At 39.1% G+C, this 18,928-nt stretch overlaps 1 protein-coding gene across 2 annotated transcripts in view; it reads left to right on the top strand.

Moving 5' to 3' along the window:
- Positions 1-4,948: 4,948 nt before the first annotated feature.
- Positions 4,949-18,928, top strand: part of LOC310728396 (A-type potassium channel modulatory protein DPP6-like) — a 225,791-nt gene continuing 211,811 nt past the window's right edge. Inside the window, exons 1-2 of one of the 2 annotated variants that reach the window (XM_083545759.1) lie at positions 4,949-5,339; positions 5,501-5,576. In XM_083545759.1, the coding sequence (XP_083401885.1) occupies positions 5,520-5,576 (57 nt within the window). In that variant the 5' untranslated portion in view covers positions 4,949-5,339; positions 5,501-5,519. The remainder of the gene's footprint in view (positions 5,340-5,500; positions 5,577-18,928) is intronic. The other variant, XM_083545760.1, reaches the window with a different exon arrangement.

Below are 18,928 nucleotides of genomic sequence, written 5' to 3'. Positions count from 1 at the left end.
AAGATGATTGAACATTAATTTTCTCACATCTAACAAAGAATTTAGACGTTAAACAAACCCCTCCAGACCCCAAGAACCGTACAGTTTAATTACACCCTTCATTCCGCACTGAGTTTTCTATCCATTCGAATGAATCCAACCGGGAATGTTCGAGTATATCAACCATATTAATGCTCTCCTCGTCTCCTGACACTCAGATCCTCATGATATAGAACTTTGTTTATTAATTCTTTAGAAATTCAAGCGCAACGCCGGTCTTTCTAAACGTCTAACGTTCGCCTTACGCGTCCATCACAAAGGTTTTTTTTTTTACCTTAAAAATAAACAGTGAATCATTAAGTCGCATCTGCGCCGAGGCTCGTGATGTGCGTGCATCTGTTCCTCTGTTCAGGATTATGTTCTGAGGAAGAAGATTCCCTCGAGCGAACAAACCGAGATACCTGAAAACCACCACAGGCATAAACACTCTCTGGTCACTTAACCAGCTCCTTCTGCACCATCTGTCCCTCAGGATTTAGATTTTCGGTGGGCAGCACAGAAATCATCATTCCATCCAATCCTCAGTATATACACACACACACACACACACACACACACACACACACACACACACACACACACACACATAACACTTTAGAGCTGTAATAATAAAACAATCAGGATAGAGCTGAGAACCTGTTTCAATTCACATTGACGGTTCTCAATGAGGTTCAAATTTTTTTTTAACACCAGGTTCAGTGTGAATTCTGGATTGTGATTGGATTGGAGCTCAGGCATGAGTAGTTTAAATCAGCGTTCTAAATGTATTTGCTGCTTATAAACACCTGTACCCATAGTACCATCCAGTTCTTGAATCCTGAAGCTAGCTAGCGTGTCTTAGCCCGGGAAAGTGGTTTGTTTGCCACTTCCAGACCAGTGAATACGAGCGGTACCACTGGATTACAGCCTCTGAGGGGCGCTGCACATTATGAGTCTGCATCTCTGATGAGTAGGTTGTATTTTATTAAAAATTTTTATGTTTTTGTCATGTTATTAGACAAATATTGATTGTGAACTGCTCCAGATGTTGTAGGTGCACAGTTGTGGTTGTAGTGTAGAGGTTTGGAGTCTTAACTGGGTTTCTTGCTTTAGTAAAATGGTTTTCACCTCCATATGTGAAATGTCTCTCTCTCTATGTAATGCCACGTGTTGTTATATTGCGTTTTTGTATTGTATTGATGGTTTCTGTAATTGCGACGTGATAGTGGTGGTATTAAGAGGTGGGTTAAGTCGGGTACGTCCCCACTGAAGGCCCAGGTACCAAATGCACGGCCCGTCACTGGTCTGTATGGTGCAGAACAAACTAATAAACCAATCTAACATTAGGAAGCAAAATAAATACATTTAAAATCATAATAAAATATGAACAATAATAATGGTTAATGTCATTTTCTGTTACAGACCAACCCCCATTAAAGAAAGAAATCATTATGCTTCACACCATTAGAATGCTCTTCATCTCTGGCTGTTCTTCACATTCTTCAACTCCACATTGTGCAATAACATTCTGTAACCTACTAACACCTCACACCTACATCTGGGTTATCAGTAGATTAACAGTAGGTTGATATAAGATCTTTATCAGAGTATACATTTTTTGAGTTTCCTAATGAATAAAGGCAAGAAATGCTTCAGAAGACAAGAAGAGAAGTATTGGATTAATTCTATTACACTTCTTGAAGCAAAAGTAAAGTGCACATGCAGACAATGTGTATGTACACAACAATTTACAATAGTGTGTATCGTGTCTATGGTGTCGTGTATAGTGTGAGTTTGCTATTAGAGAGCCCAGCTGGAAAGAGGTTCAGGAGGTAGTGAAAAGAACCAGATCAGCCTTTACTCCAGGGCCTAGTGAAGTTTTATACATTGCGTATAAGTGAGGCCCGCAACTCGGTCTGCACCTGTGGAAGTGTTTGAGAGGAATCTGGCCAGAGGAAGAGTTGCTAAGCAGTGAAGATGCTCAGATGATGTATGGATCCCCAAGGAATAGAAATCAAAAGGATGCCAGCCAGTTTGACTGTTAAGTGTTGAAGGCAAGATCTTCTTCAGTATCGTGTCACAACGGCTAACCGAGTTCCTCCTGAAGATACTGAATTGATACTTCTGTGCAGGGGGGTGGTATTCCAAGAGTGCCTGGCTGTTTGGAGCACACAGAAGTGATTACACAACTCCTTAACAATGCTCAGGAAAGAAGAGGTGACCTTACTGTGTTATGTTTGGACCTGGCTAATGCGAAGGGATCCATACCTCACAATCTCATTGTGCTCGCCCACCAGCAACATCATGTCCCCAGCAGAATTGTGGACCTGATTCTGGACTATTACAGAAACTTCAGGATAAGAGTCACTTTTGGGTCTGGTACATCAGACTAGCAGAGTAAGACATAATTACTGGCTGTACCATGAACATGATTGTCAAGTCAGCAGAGGTAGAGTACGGAGGCCATGTGATGAAAACTGGAGTGCGACAGTCCCAAATAAGAGCCTTTATGGATGACCCGATGGCCACCATGTCATCTGTCCCAGGTAGTAGGTTGATTCTCCAAGGGTTAGAAAAACTCATTAATTGGGCAAGGATGATTTTAAGTGAGCAAAATCAAGGTCCTTAGTGCACAAGAGAGAAAAGAGGTAAATAAGTTATGATTTTTTTTCAACAGAGACACCATTCCATCCTTTACCGAGCAACCAGTTAAGAGCCCTGGTAAGCTTTTTGATTGTAGCCTCAGGGATTCTGCTTCGATCCAAAAAGCCAGTAAAGACCTAGAGTTTTGGTTCGGTAAGCTGAATAAATCAAATCTTCCAAGGAAGCTTAAGTTCTGGATTTATCAGCATAGTATTCTGCCCCCGGGTCCTGTGGTCTTTGCTAGTGTATGAATTGCCTATAACAATGATTGAGGCCCTGGAGAGAAGGATAAGCAGTTACCTGCAAAAATGGCTTTGGTTTACCATGAAGCCTGAGCAGTGCTGCTTTATATGGCACCAGTAATTTTCTGCATCTCCCGATTAGCAGCCTCACTGAAGGGTTGATGGTGCCAAGAACACAGGAAGTATGGCAGTACAGAGAGTCTAGGGATCCCCAGGTGGTAGCAGGCATGCAGGTGCGCACAGACAGGAAATGAAGTGCAGAGAAATCACTAGAAGTGGCTGAGTCACGGTTGAAGCATAAGACACTTCTTGGTTGTAAGAATTGACAATGCTCAAGGTAAAGAACGTCAACATAGCGTTTAGGGCAGGTGTGGAGGAAGTAGGACCTAGCCGGATAGTGATATTGAGGATGAGGTTCCTCTTTTAAGTCTGGTTCCTCTCAAGGTTTCTTCCTCATGTTATCTCGGGGAGTTTTTCCTTCACCACAGTCACCAACGGCTCGCTCATCAGGGAAAAACTTACACTTTTAAAGAACATCTTCAAGAATCATTTTTATTACCACATTATCTGTGTAAAGCTGCTTTGAGATAATGTTCATTCTTGAAAGCGCTATATAAATAAAAATGAATTGAATGGGGATTGGGATTGGGACAGCAAGTGGCTTAGACTAGATGGTTCAATGTTTGGCAATGTAAGATTTGTACTGATATCTGAAAAGCTAATTTCCATGTTATCAGGTTCTTAATTCAAACTGTCTCTAATGTCCTATCGAGTCATGCAAATGTCCATGTCTGGGGCAAAAGTGAGACACCTTACTATCCCCTTTGTTCGGGAGGAGGATCCCTAAAACATCTCCTTAGCAACTGCCCAAAAGCACTTGGAGACAGGGGATACTGTGGGCAATCGCCACTGGGACACAGGCCATGGCCTGATCAACCCCAACTGGGTCACCTCGAGGAGGGTGTCTAAAGTTGAAAGAACTGAAATACCCAATGACCCCAGGATACATCATTGATGATGTTTCCCAGTGCATTAGTGTAGAGTGTATAGTGCGTATAGTGGAGTGTATAGTGTGGATGGTGGAGTGTATAGTGTATAGTGTGGAGTGTATAGTGTGGATGGTGGAGTGTATAGTGTGGAGTGTATAGTGTGGAGTGTATAGTGTGGATGGTGGAGTGTACAGTGTGGAGTGTATAGTGTGGATGGTGGAGTGTATAGTGTGGAGTGTATAGTGTGGATGGTGGAGTGTATAGTGTGGAGTGTATAGTGTGGATGGTGGAGTGTATAGTGTGGAGTGTATAGTGTGGAGTGTATAGTGTGGATGGTGGAGTGTATAGTGTATAGTGTGGAGTGTATAGTGTGTATGGTGGAGTGTATAGTGTGTATGGTGGAGTGTATAGTGTGGATGGTGGAGTGTATAGTGTGGATGGTGGAGTGTGTATGGTAGAGTCTGGAATGTATAATGTATAGTGTGTAGTGTATAGTGTGGATGGTGGAGTGTATAGTGTGTATGGTGGAGTTAATAGTGTGTAGTGTATAATGTATAGTGTATAGTGTGAAGTGTATAGTGTGTATGGTGGAGTGTATAGTGTGTATGGTGGAGTTAATAGCGTGTAGTGTATAATGTATAGTGTATAGTGTGAAGTGTATAGTGTGTATGGTGGAGTGTATAGTGTGAAGTTTATAGTGTGGATGTTAGAGTGTATAGTGTGAAGTTTATAGTGTGGATGTTAGAGTGTATAGTGTGAAGTGTATAGTGTGTATGGTGGAGTGTATAGTGTGTATAATGGAGTGTATAGTGAGTATAGTGGCATGTGTATGGTTTGTGGGTATGTTTGTGTGTGTAATATGTGTTAAAAGTAGGATTATTGTGTGTGTGTGTGTGTGTGTGTGTGTGTGTGTGTGTGTGTGTGTGTGTGTGTGTGTGTGTGTGTGTATGTGCACTTACAATTCTCCCATTGTGTTTCTTAGCACGTTTTGAGCTCTTTGGCGTTCCGTAGTGCAGGGAGATTCTTCTGCAGTGTTTAGTCTTCACTGTGCTCTTAAGCCGCATCAGCATCCACACACACACACACACACACACACACACACACACATGAGAATCATCCACACACCGCTCTTTTCACTGCCATACCACGTGTGTGTCTGTACGTGTGTGTGTGTTTGTGTGTGCATGCATGTTCATAGGCATGTGTGTATATGAGGATGGAGGTATCAGGAAAGAACCTGTGGCCACAGCTGTAAAGTTTCTTGCTTCATCTTCTATGGATTTGTTTGGGAAGCGATAAAGTCTGGAGCAGAGTGGAGAAGGGACACATTTTGTTTTTTTTGGATTCTTTGTTTCAGGGTTTAACTAAACTTGGGGAAAAATTGAAAAACGGGAGAAGGACAGAAGTTGGAGAAGAACAAAGAGTGGATTGAGGGATTAACGAGCAGGTTGGGCTTTGGCTCTGTTTCTCATCATTGTCGTTGAATTGCATTGATCAAGGACATGGCAGTTTATGTGATTATTGTATTATAGTTTTTTTTTGTGTGTGTGTGTGTGTGTGTGTGTGTGTGTGTGTGTGTGTGTGTGTGTGTGTGTGTGTGTGTTGCAGCACTGAAACAGGTGTGAATATGAATCAAACCGTAGGAGTAAGCAATACATACAGGAGATGCTCCACAGGAGGGAAAGTAAGTGGCATGATCTTGTGAACTCTTCTGAATTTCCAACCTCGTCTTCATGTGCCCTATTTTATCATCTAAAAAAACTGAGTTGCTTTTATCTGACACTCACATCAGATGATTGTGGAACTAAAATCACACAGTAAATAGTTCTCCATGATTCCAGAAGATAGTGATACTGCAGAGAACTGTCTAGTACTTAAACTCTCCTTTTGAACGATTTTTCTCAGAGGACTTCAATGTGTGTGTGTGTTTGTGTGTGTGTGTGTGTGTGTGTGTGTGTGTGTGTGTGTGCATGTGTGCTGCATGTCTTTATTGATTCTGATTGTGTATAGGAAGTGTGTGTGTGTGTGTGTGTGTGTGTGTGTGTGTGTGTGTGTGTGTGTGTGTGTGTGGAGGGGGGATTGTCTTTATAATCATCAGTGAAGCAATGAAGACACAGATGGTGCATTATTGGTGTTCTCTCTGCTGGCTGGTAGCCTCCTGTGTGTGTGTGTGTGTGTGTGTGTGTGTGTGTGTGTGTGTGTGTGTGTGTGTGTGTGTGTGTGTGTGTGTGGCAACTCATCAGTACACACACTTGCTCAAGCGCATATGTTAACAAGCTTCAAACAAAAGTGAATCAGAAATGAATGAAGACATGGATTACATCCACTAGATAATGGCAGTAAATCTAACCCAAACACACACACACACACACACACACACACACACACACACACACACACACACACACACACACACACAGAGCGTACAAAGTTTTTCTAATTTCTGTGGAAAAAAAAATACATGAGGCAATACACTTGCACACTGTTTTTGTTTTATAATAGTAGTATACTGTATCAGTACTGTATTAATACTACATTAGTGCTGCACTAATAGTGTATAAGTACTGTATACATGCTATATTAGTACTGTTAGTACCGCATTAATACTGTTAGTACTGTTTTTATACTGCATTAGTTGGATTTTGGTTTTCTATTAGTAGTATACTGAATCAGTACTGTATTAATTTTTAGTATTAAAGTATCAGTACTTCATTAGTACCCAGTAGTGCTCTTTTAGTACTGAATTATAACTATAGTAGTACTGCAGGAGTACTGTATTAATACTGTTTTTGTTTTATATTAGTAGTATACAGTATCAGTACTGTATTAATACTGTATAAGTACTCTATACATATTATATTAGTACTTTATTTATACTGCATTAGTACTGTATTTATACTGTATTAATATTGTATTAATACTATTTTCTGTTTAATATAAGAAGTACATTAGTACTATATTAGTACTGCAGTAGTGCTGCATGTGTGTTGTTTTTGACAGTACTGTATTAATACTATTTTATTTGAATGTATTTTATTTTACTGTATTGGTACATTATATTATTTCATTTGTACTTTATTAGTACTGCATTAGTGCTCTATTGGAACTGCATTAGTACCCAATTATTGCTCTTTTAGTACTGAATTATTACTATAGTACTGTATTTATACTGTTTTTGTAATGTTATTACTGCATTAAGATTGCATTAGTACTGTTTTATATGACTTGTATACTGTAACTATACTGTAATACTGCATTAGTTTCGTGTTAATACTGCGTTAGTATTGTATTAATATTGTGTTACTTTTGTTTTATATTAGTATTGCATAAGTGCTGTTTAAGTACCATGTAAACACTGCATGGGCACTGTATTAATACTGTATTAGTACTATACTACATTAATACAGTATTTGTACTGAAATGGTACTGTGTTAGTACTTTATTAATACTGTGTTTTCACACTGGTACTGCATTAGTACTGTAAAAGTACTATATTAGAACCGCATTAGCACTGTATTGATACTGTATAATACTACATTAATACTGCATTAGTACCACTTACTGCTATAATACCACACTAGTACTACATGTGTTACGCATTATTACTGCATTGGTCTCACAATAGTACTGTTTTAGTGCTGCATTAATACTGCATTAGTACTGCATTCGTATCATATTATACTGCATAAGCCCCAATTTTGTAATGTAATAAAACCGCATAAGTACTGTATTGGGATCATATTTGTACTGCATTAGCACTGATTTAGTACTGTATTAATACTGTATTAGTACTGTATTGATACTAGAATTGTATTAGTACTGTAATAATACTGCAAAAATACTGTAATAGTAATGTATTTGTATTATTTGTATTAGTGCATTAATACTGCATTAGTACAGTATTATTAATGTATTAGTAAAAAAATCTTTTGTTTTAATATTAGAACTACATTAGTACCATAGTACTGCAATAGTACTGCATAAATGTTTTTTTTAAATAATAACTGTATTAATAATATTTTAGTTTTATTTTACTACTGCATTAGTCATACATAAGTGCTGCATCAGTACTTTATATGGTGTATATTAGTGCTGCATAAGTACTGCAATAACCCTGCATTGGTTCTGTTTCTGTACTGTATTAGTATCGTAAAGCCGGGGTAGTGGACTGTTCAACGCCAATACCAGTCTCTTAATTTTAATTTGTTTGTAGTTCCTCTGCAGATTGTGGAGTTCATTTGACACAAGTTAATTCATGTCCTCACTCACTTTATAGCAGCTATAAACATCAATTCCCTCAACAGCACTTCTTTGTTCTCTCTTTAATACAAAGGAAAACACAATTTAATCATTTTACCCAGAAAAAACTTTAAACTTTCTCACTGTTCTGTAACACTGACACTGGAGACTCCTTCCATAAATGTTACATAAACACCTTTATCCTTCCATAGTGTGAAACATCCATAGCATTTCTATGGAAGAATGGACTCTAACAACCAGGTGAACTGATTAGACTTTGAAATAGAAGCCAACAAGCTCAGAGTGTTTAGACTCTATTAGTGATGGTACTGTGACTGGGTGAGATGTTTGTTTTGTTCAGCAACCCACACACTGGTCTAATGGGTCCCTCTGCAGAACTGATGTTTGCAAGCATTCATCTAACATAAGCAAGCAGTCTAGTATCAAGGAATCGGTTTTATATCACAACCACACTCTTACCAAGTGGGTTCTTCTTTTTCTTCTATCCCTCCGTGTATTATTGGTTGGATTTGATTGTAATTATCATAAAGATCAACCTATCTGAAGGTCAGCCTTTCAGAAAAAAGTTTTCTTAACAAAGAACTCCTAAGGAACCATTTCTGAGTTTCATTCAAATGTCTCAAATAAAACTTTATATGAAATCAAGAAGTGTTAATCAGCCGAAGAACCCTTGAGGAAATTTTCATGTCTGAATGGGGTTTTAATTGAGAGATAATGGATCCAAAATGACTTCCCAAAGAGACACATTACAAACGGTTCAGAAATGGCTCCAAACAGAACCACCCTATAAACTTTTTATCATGTAAAGAACCCTCAAGGAACCATTTTCTTTTTATGTTTGCAATCATCTAGTTCCTTATGGGGTTCTAGATTGATGGGGTTGTAAGTTTTTAGATGGTTTCTCGAGGGTTCTTTAGATGATAAGAAAAGCATTTAATTGAAACAGAAATGTCTTCAGTTTAAACATTTAAAAAAACAGATCTAGAATCATTCACGTACATTTAAAGGAACTACTTCCAGAAGAGAAATCTTTATAAGTCCATAGAAGGACAAAACTGAAGGACCAAAGGTAGCCGAATGGACACTGTTGTGTTATAAACCTTGTTCCTCACTGACAGCTTCCAGATAAAATCACATGTGATATCTTATTAGCTGGCCAAAGAACCTTTGAGGAATTTTCAGTCTAAATTTTGTTTTAAGTGAGGGATAATTTGTCCAAAATTATTTTACATACAGACAAACGAACAATATTCCTACAAGAAATCTTTATATATTCACAATTGGTGCCTCAATGACAGGTTCCTTGATAGGGTTCTACTCTATGTTGATTGAGTTGTTAGGGTTATAGGTTCATAGACGGTTCCTTGAGGGTTCTTTAGATGATAAGGTGAGTATTCGAATAAACCAGAAATGGTTCCAGATAAAATCCCAGAAAAAAAGGCCCATCCACATACTTTTAAAGGAACTACTTCCTGAAATCCATACAGGGACAACACTGAAGAACCACTTCAGTACTGTGCTGTAAAATCCGGTTCCTCACTGACAGCTTCCAGATAGAACCATTGTTATTTAAGAGTTTAGGTGCTGTTGGAACCAGTTTTTTTGGGTAAATAATGGTTTGATTTATAGCAAAGGTGTCTAAAGGTCTAAACAGCTTCATTTGCAAGTCTTTCCAAATAAAAACTCTGGGGAACTGGAACTAGTATATTGATATTTTTAAGGAGAAACCTTTCAGAACTGGTTCCAAATAGATTAAAGTTTCAGAATTGTTTGCTATAAAAACAAGAAAACATTTTTTTTCCATCATCTTTTCTTGAAAACTGAAACCCTACCTAATTACTTTACAAAGTTTTTGAAATATTCATGAATGCGAAAATGAATAATATGCCACTGCAGAACATTTCAGTCGACCTGGAAACTAAAAGTTTGCTCTTCAGCACGCTCTGTTCTCTGCATAAGACGTGCAACTGTGAAACTCTGATTTCAGAAAAAAGGTCGGATAAATAATGGATCAACATGTGCAGAAATACACTTTGGGGGATTAACATTTCCTAAGAGCGCAGAGTTGAAAAACTCCTGCTGACTTTTTCATTTATTACATCATCCTTTTACCAAAGTATCTTTCACATTTATAAATGGCTTAAATGTACATTAGTGGATCGGTAGCTGGTGTTAACAGCTGCTTGGATAAAGACGTATGACAAAAAGTAAAAAAGGGTTTGTAAATTACATACATGTTAGTATGTGGAGTTGAATAGGTTGCTCTGGTGTAAGTGTACCATTTAGGTTTAGGTATGGTAGGAAATATGTGATCAAATGACCTCTATGGTACAGAAATGATGATAAAGTGCAGACTAGGGTGCCTTTAGAACAAATATAGTCCAATACAAAGACCTTATATGGTGCCTTAATGGGAGATAGAATGTCAGCATGCCATCTAAGATGCCTTAAGGTAGAAAACAGTGTGATAAAGTGTCCAGTACATAGAAAATGTATTAAATGTAATAAACTGCCCAATAGGTTGACTATAGTGTATATAAAGTATAGTGTAGTTCCCTGGAGGTTGGCTGTAAGATATATTAAATATAGTAAAGTGCCCAATAGGTTTGTTCTATTGTATATAAAATATAATAAAGTGTCCAATCGGTTCGCTCTAGTATATATAAATAACAATATAGTGCCCAGTAGGTAGGCTCTAGTGTATATAACACGTAATAAAGTGCCCAGTTGGTAGGCTCTAGGGTGTATAAATTGTAATTCAGTGCCCAGTAGGTAGGCTCTATGGTATATAAATTGTAATTCAGTGCCCAGTAGGTTGGCGCTAGAAAATATATAATGTAATAAAGTGCCCAGTAGGTTAGCTCTAGGGTATATAAAATGTAATATAGGGTGTCTAACAAATGGTATATAGTAATATAATACTTTCAAGAGTGCCTTTAGGGTAATCAAGTGCCCATTAGGTTGGCTTTATAGTAGATACAATAAAAGTGCTTTGCTATTTCAAACACCCCTAAAGTGATAAGGTGCCCTCTAGGGTAAGGTAGGTTAAAATGTGATAGTGTCCAGTGGGTTGCCTATTTAATAGGTAATAAAATAGCATAAAGTGCATATAGTGTTTTTGTTGTAAATCAAATGTGATGTGCCCAGTAGGGTGCTTCAATGGCAGACAAAATGATATAGTGCCTAGCAGGTTGCCTTTAGAGTACATAACGTGTAATAAAATACACATTCGTTTGGCTCTAGAGTAGAGGTTATTGCTTTATTGATTGTAGGCACTTGGAGGTGTAATGTTATAAAATGGAAAAGTGCCCACTAGGTTGTTTCAGAATTGAATAAAATGATAGCAGTCTCTTGCTATGAAAGCACCATTTATGTTGAAAAGTTCAACTCTAGGGTAGATAAGATATGACTGAGTGTTCATTGGGGGGCTTTTGCAGGACATACATTGAGAAGAAGTGCCCAATAGAATGCCAGTGTGCCTCTGTGGTAGATAAATGATGGTTGTACTCTTTATGGTAACTCACATGAGATATACTGTGTTAAAGTTTCATCAAGGCAGCCTCAGTGGTTGATGTCACCTAATAAAGTGCCCAGTAGGGGTCTCTCTCTGGCGGATGGGGGCAGATTATAGCAGCGTTAGGGATTACGTATGAAATGGCAAGTCAAACCCAAATAAGAATGTCCTGGGGTCAGGGTGCAAATAAATATGTTTGGGTTATTTGTATAAATGTTGAACAAATAAATGACTACTGCACCTTTAATGTACGCAATATTGGCAAAAGTTTGTGGACGCCTGACCATGAGATTGCATTAGTACAGAATACATTATTCCACATTTGGTCTCCATTTCCTGATTTAATAAGATCAATCCTTATTTGGCCATTAGGTAGCAGTTGTGTGCCTCCAAATTTGGAGGGACAGTTTAAGGAAGAACCATATATGGGTGGAAGAGTTGTGTCCACATATATTTAGCCTCAATGTATGTAACATATCTATATAGAGGTACAATTTGGTGTAAAAACATGCGGCCTTGATGGTACCACACAACCGATGAGAAAAAAAATCACCAGTCACTCTTTTTATTTCTTTCATTTTACTCCGAGTTTGAAAACGTTCCCAAGCTTGTCATGATTGCAGTAGGGATTATATAAGATTTCATTCAGCCTGTACCTTGAATCTTCCTCTAAACCTGCCTAAAAATAGTCAGCACAGAGTTCCTGGACCGTAGAACATCCAGAAGTTTCTCATTTCCTCTCGGACCGAGATCTACCTGTCAAAGCTTAAATCTAGCTCCATTCTCAACCGTTTCTCATTTTCCTGTCAAAACTGTGAGGGTTTTTTTTGGTAGAATCCGAACACTCGTTCAAGAAACGCCTGAGGAACCCGGATTATTTTCCATAACCTTAATTATAGAATTGATCAAAGTGACTTAAGTAAGAATTCTATTTTCATGCACATTTTAAAGAAGGAAATGCTTGCTATTTATTCTCAAATGTATTATTATTTTTTTTTTATGTTAATAGATTTAAACAATTATATTAAGTTCCTACCTGAACTCAATCGTCTGTCTTCCCATCATCCCTTTAGAGTCTCGAGGTGCATGTGAACACACAACATATTGTAGCTACTGTTTCATCTACCATTATACACATAAAAACACTCACATACCAGTGTGTGTGTGTGTGTGTGTGTGTGTGTGTGTGTGTGTGTGTGTGTGTGTGTGTGTGTGTGGTATCAGTGTTAAATGAGGTTGAGAAACAGCAGAACAAGAGTGATTCTTATTACACCCAGAAGTGTGGGCGAGTGTGTTATCTGCGAACCCTTTGAGAATATGTCCTGTCACCCGTGTGTGTGTGTGTGTGTGTGTGTGTGTGTGTGTGTGTGTGTGTGTGTGTGTGTGTGTGTGTGTGTGGTGGCTTAAGATGACTTTAAGGGATCACTGTGAGTGACACAGTAATATTTTACAAGAGGTGAAAAATAACCTTTAAGATAATCTACTCATTATCAAGGGGCTGCTCAGGAAGCTTGTCAGATAACAACACACACACACTCACACACACACACACACACACACACACACACACACTGATCTAACGCAAACACAAGAGTGTATCTCGTCCTCTAAAGGCCATTAAAGCCTGGAGCATTATTTACACTCTTTATCCTGCACTGCTGCTCAGGCATGAAGGCTAATCTGATCCACGCTAGCATTTCCTCCAGCGTGTTAGCGCTTAGCGCACTGATCACAGTGACTTTATTTTAACATCGCGACACCAGCACTCTCTTAATGTCATGGGCTTCGGGTTTCTTCATCGTTTCACACAATATATATATATGTATCTGTGTGTGTGTGTGTGTATTTGGACTATATGGGCAAACGTTTGAAGACTCCAGCTTTTTCAAAACATCCTATTTCACATTTATCCCCATTTTCTCTTCTAAGATGTTCTATTCCACTAGATTTTTGTGGAGATTTATTCAGCCACAAGGGCGTTAATAAAGTCAGGTACTGATGTGGGTGAGGTGAGGAAATCTTGGGTGCAGCCAATGTTCGCATTCATTCTAATATTATTCGAGCTCTACAACAGAAGATCTTCCTCTCCAACCCATGTAAAGCAGATGTTCATGAACAGAGGTATCGCGATGCTGGAACAGGTTTCGGGTCTCCTAGTTGAAAAGAAGGGAATATTTAATGCTTGGCGCATCAGTAAAGCAAATATTTACTGATCAAAAATTACTGTTCGGGAGAGTATATTAAAATTTTTTTAATATCTGAGTAAAGTGAGGACGTCGTGAATAAACGTGTGTTGTGTTGAATTAAATTTCTCCCCTTTATATTTCTTTATTTCTTGATTATTTCTTTTATTCAAAATGCAAACAGAAATGTTATTAACACATTAATTTTGACAGCCCCAATTAACATATTATTACAAAACAAATTTCAAATGTTGTTTCCTTATAAATGTATTCAAGCTGAACATCCACCATATAGAACACAAGTAGAGAAAAGACGATGATGATCAGGTGATCAGTAAAATGTCTTCTCAATTTTCTCTATAAGTATATTCATATAGAGATGTTCCTTTTAATTATACATTAAAAATGCCATTTTGGACACGCCCTTGTCTCTGCCCTCTATTTTAATTTGTTAAGAAAGAAAGAAGGTGCTTTGGTACTTGTCACATGTACTGTACTCCTGGAGAACAAAGAGTTTATGGCCTTGCTCAAGGGCCCCAAAAGTCGCAGTTTGGCAATACTCTAACCTTTGGATCGGTAACCCAGGGTTTTAACCACATAGCTACCACCTTGCTACCTGCCAACTTGGCTCACAGGTTCTTTAAATTTACAGATATGTGCGTGACGTCATCCATTAATCTTAGACGTGATTGGTCCATCACTGCGATATATATTCATAAGAGCTCATTCTTGCATGTAGTCCTGCCTGCATGGGACTGAGGTTGTACAGAAGTGCTAAGAAAAGTCTGTTTAATAGGAAAAGTAATCAGAAACATCAGGAAAGTTTTGGGTGGACTTTAAACAGACCCCTGAGAGACTTTTGGAGAGTTGGGGTTCAGTCTCGCTGTGGTAAAGCAAGATTGTGAAACACATCCTCTGCAAGTCAGAAGAGATAATGGAGGAATAGACCACTAGAGGTCTCTGTGGATATTCAGAGATGAGTAGTGGGATTCATACAGCTCTATTTCTCCTGACAGATCTCTCTTTCTAACTTTTTTTCATGGACGTGACATCTGTCACACTAATAGTGGACCGATTCAAGCTGTGCAGCTTCAGGTTTCTGCACTTCAGCTTTCTTCTCATTATTCCAGCATACAGCAGAGAACCTGCTCAATCTGTCTGAGGGGATAACAGGAGCAGATCTGTTTGACACCTTCCTGTTTCTTGCGACATCTTTAGAAATTGGGATCACACCCTTTTTTCTTCAGTAAAAACGTAGAACACATCCCCCTGCTTCTTCAGAAACTGACCACACACACCTGGTGTCACAGAAGCTGTGGCCATCCCCATCCTGTGGTGTCGGTTTTTAAGGAAGCAGCAGGGTGTGGTTGAGGTTTTTGGATTAAAAGGGTGTACCCATGCCTTCCTGATTCGACACAAATTGGGACATTCTCAGAAACTGTGACCACATTATGTTTCTTAATTTTCCAAGGAAGTAGGAGGTTGTGGTTAAAGTTCTTCCTGGAGAAAAAGGTTGTGACTACAGTGCCTTGCAAAAGTATTGACCCCCCTTGGCGTTTTTCCTATTTTGTTGCCTTACAACTTGGAATTAAAATTTATTTTTATTTGGATTTCATGTAATGGACATACACAAAATAGTCCAAATTGGTGAAGTGAAATGAAAAAAATTCTAAAAAATAAATAACGGAAAAGTGGTGCGTGCATATGTATTCACCCCCTTTGCTATTAAGCCTCTAAATAAGATCTGGTGCAACCAATTACCTTCAGAAGTCACGTAATTACTTAAATAAAGTCCACCTGTGTGCAATCTAAGTGTCACATGATCTCAGTATACAGTATGGAAAATAAGTATTTAAACACCCTGCTATTTTGCAAGTTCTCCTACTTAGAAATCATGAAGAGGTCTGAAATTGTCATCGTAGGTGCATGTCCACTGCGAGAGACATAATCTAAAAAAAAAAAAATCCAGAAATCACAATGTATGATTTTTAAACTATTTATTTGTATGATACAGCTGCAAAAAAGTATTTGAACACCTGAGAAAGTCAATGTTAATATTTGGTACAGGAGCCTTTGTTTGCAATTATAGAGGTCAAACGTTTCCTGTAGTTTTTCACCAGGTTTGCACACACTGCAGGAGGGATTTTGGCCCACTCCTCCACACAGATCTTCTCTAGATCAGTCAGGTTTCTGGCCTGCCGCTGAGAAACACAGAGTTTGAGCTCCCTCCAAAGATTCTCTATTGGGTTTAGGTCTGGAGACTGGCTAGGCCACGCCAGAACCTTGATATGCTTCTTACAGAGCCACTCCTTGGTTATCCTGGCTGTGTGCTTCGGGTCATTGTCATGTTGGAAGACCCAGCCTCGACCCATCTTCAATGCTCTAACTGGGGTCATCCTCTTCTTAATACAGTGCAGTCGCCCTGTCCCATGTGCAGAAAAACACCCTCAAAGCATGATGCTACCACCCCCATGCTTCACAGTAGGGATGGTGTTCTTGGGATGGTACTCATCATTCTTCTTCCTCCAAACACGTTTAGTGGAATTATGACCCAAAAGTTCTATTTTGGTCTCATCTGACCACATGACTTTCTCCCATGACTCCTCTGGATCATCCAAATGGTCATTGGCAAACTTAAGACGTGCCAGGACATGTACTGGTTTAAGCAGGGGAACCTTCTGTGCCATGCATGATTTCAAACCATGACGTCTTAGTGTATTACCAACAGTAACCTTGGAAACGGTGGTCCCAGCTCTTTTCAGGTCATTGACCAGCTCCTCCCGTGTAGTTCTGGGCTGATTTCTCACCTTCCTTAGGATCATTGAGACCCCACGAGGTAAGATCTTGCATGGAGCCCCAGTCACAGGGAGATTTACAGTCATGTTTAGCTTCTTCCATTTTCTAATGATTGCTCCAACAGTGGACCTTTTTTCACCAAGCTGCTTGGCAATTTCCCCGTAGCCCTTTCCAGCCTTGTGAATGTGTACAATTTTGTCTCTATTGTCTTTGGACAGATCTTTGGTCTTGGCCATGTTACTAGTTGGATTCTTACTGATTGTATGGGGTGGACAGGTGTCTTTATGCAGCTAATGACCTCAAACAGGTGCATCTAATTTAGGATAATAAATGTAGTGGAGGTGGACATTTTAAAGGCAGACTAACAGGTCTTTGAGGGTCAGAATTCTAGCTGATAGACAGGTGTTCAAATACTTATTTGCAGCTGTATCATACAAATAAATAGTTTAAAAATCATACATTGTGATTTATGGATTTTTTCTTTTTTTGATTATGTCTCTCACAGTGGACATGCACCTACGATGATAATTTCAGACCCCTCCATGATTTCTAAGTAGGAGAACTTGCAAAATAGCAGGGTGTTCAAATACTTATTTTCCTCACTGTATATATACACCTGTTCTAAAAGGTCCCAGAGTCTGCAACACCACTAAGCAAGGGGCACCACCAAGCAAGGGGCACCATGAAGACCATGGAGCTCACCAAACAGGTCAGGGAAAAAGTTGTGGAGAAGTACAGATCAAGGTTGGGTTATAAAAAAAATATCCAAAACTTTGAACATCCCACGGAGCACCATTAAAGCCATTATTAAAAAATAGAAAGAATATGGCACCACAACAAACCTGGCAAGAGAGGGCCGCCCACCAAAACTCACGGACCAGGCAAGGAGGGCATTAATCGGAGAGGCAACAAAGAGACCAAAGATAACCCTGAAGGAGCTGCAAAGCTCCACAGCGGAGATTGGAGTATCTGTCCCTAGGACCACTTTAAGCCGTACAATCCACAGAGCTGGGCTTTACGGAAGAGTGGCCAGAAAAAAACCTTTGATTAAAGAAGAAAATAAGCAAACACGTTTGGTTTTTGCCAAAAGGCATGTGGGAGACTCCCCAAACATATGGAAGAAGGTACTCTGGTAAGATGAGACTAAAATTTAGCTTTTTGCCCATCAAGGAAAACGCTATGTCTGGCGCAAACCCAACACCTCTCATCACCTCAAGAACACCATCCCCACAGTAAAGCATCATGCTGTGGAGATGTTTTTCATTAGCAGGGACTGGGAAACTGGTCAGAATTGAAGGAATGATGGATGGCGCTAAATACAGGGAAATTCTTGAGAGAAACCTGTTTCAGTCTTCCAGAGATTTGAGACTGGGACGGAGGTTCACCTTCCAGCACGACAATGACCCAAAGCATACTGCTTAAGCAACACTCGAGTGGTTTAAGGGGAAACATTTAAATGTCTTGGAATGGCCTAGTCAAAGCCCAGACCTCAATCCAATTGAGAATCTGTGGTATGACTTAAAGATTGCTGTACACCAGCGGAACCCATCCAACTTGAAGGAGCTGGAGCAGTTTTGCCTTAAAGAATAGGCAAAAATCCCTGTGGCTAGATGTGCCAAGCTTATAGATACATACCCAAAGAGACTTGCAGCTGTAATTGCTGCAAAAGGTGGCTCTACAAAGTATTGACTTTGGGGGGGTGAATAGTTATGCACGCTCAAGTTTTCTGTTTTTTTGTCTTATTTCTTGTTTGTTTCACAATAAAAAATATTTTGCATCTTCAAAGTGGTAGGCATGTTGTGTAAATCAAATGATACAAACCCCAAAAAAATTCATTTTAATTCCAGGTTGTAAGACAACAAAATAGGAAAAACGCCAAGGGGGGTCAATACTTTTGCAAGGCACTGTATGTCCTCCTGGTTATACAGAAATTGAGACGTCCTCATAAATTTGGATTACACCCTGTTTCTTCGGAAATAACCTTGAACACACCCTCCAGCTTCCACAGAAATTGACCACACACTCCTGATATCACAGAAGCTGTGGCCATCTCCACCCTGTGGGGTCAGATTCTGAGAAAGCTGGTAGGTGTGATCAAAGTTCTTGCTGAAGAAACAAGGTATGATCACAGTTTTTAAGGACAAACAAATTCCTATACAGGCAAGAAGGCATGCTTTCTGCACCACAGACCCAAGCTATCTCAGAAGCTGTGGCTATTCCATCCTTTGTCATGAGTTTCTGAGGAAACAGAATTGTGTGGTCAACGCCCTTTTTGAAGAACAC

Source organism: Silurus aristotelis (genome assembly GCF_946808225.1).
Source record: "Silurus aristotelis genome assembly, chromosome: 1".
Taxonomy (NCBI): domain Eukaryota; kingdom Metazoa; phylum Chordata; class Actinopteri; order Siluriformes; family Siluridae; genus Silurus; species Silurus aristotelis.
The sequence above is the reverse complement of the archived record's forward strand: the minus strand, read 5'-3'. Positions and strand labels throughout refer to the sequence as shown.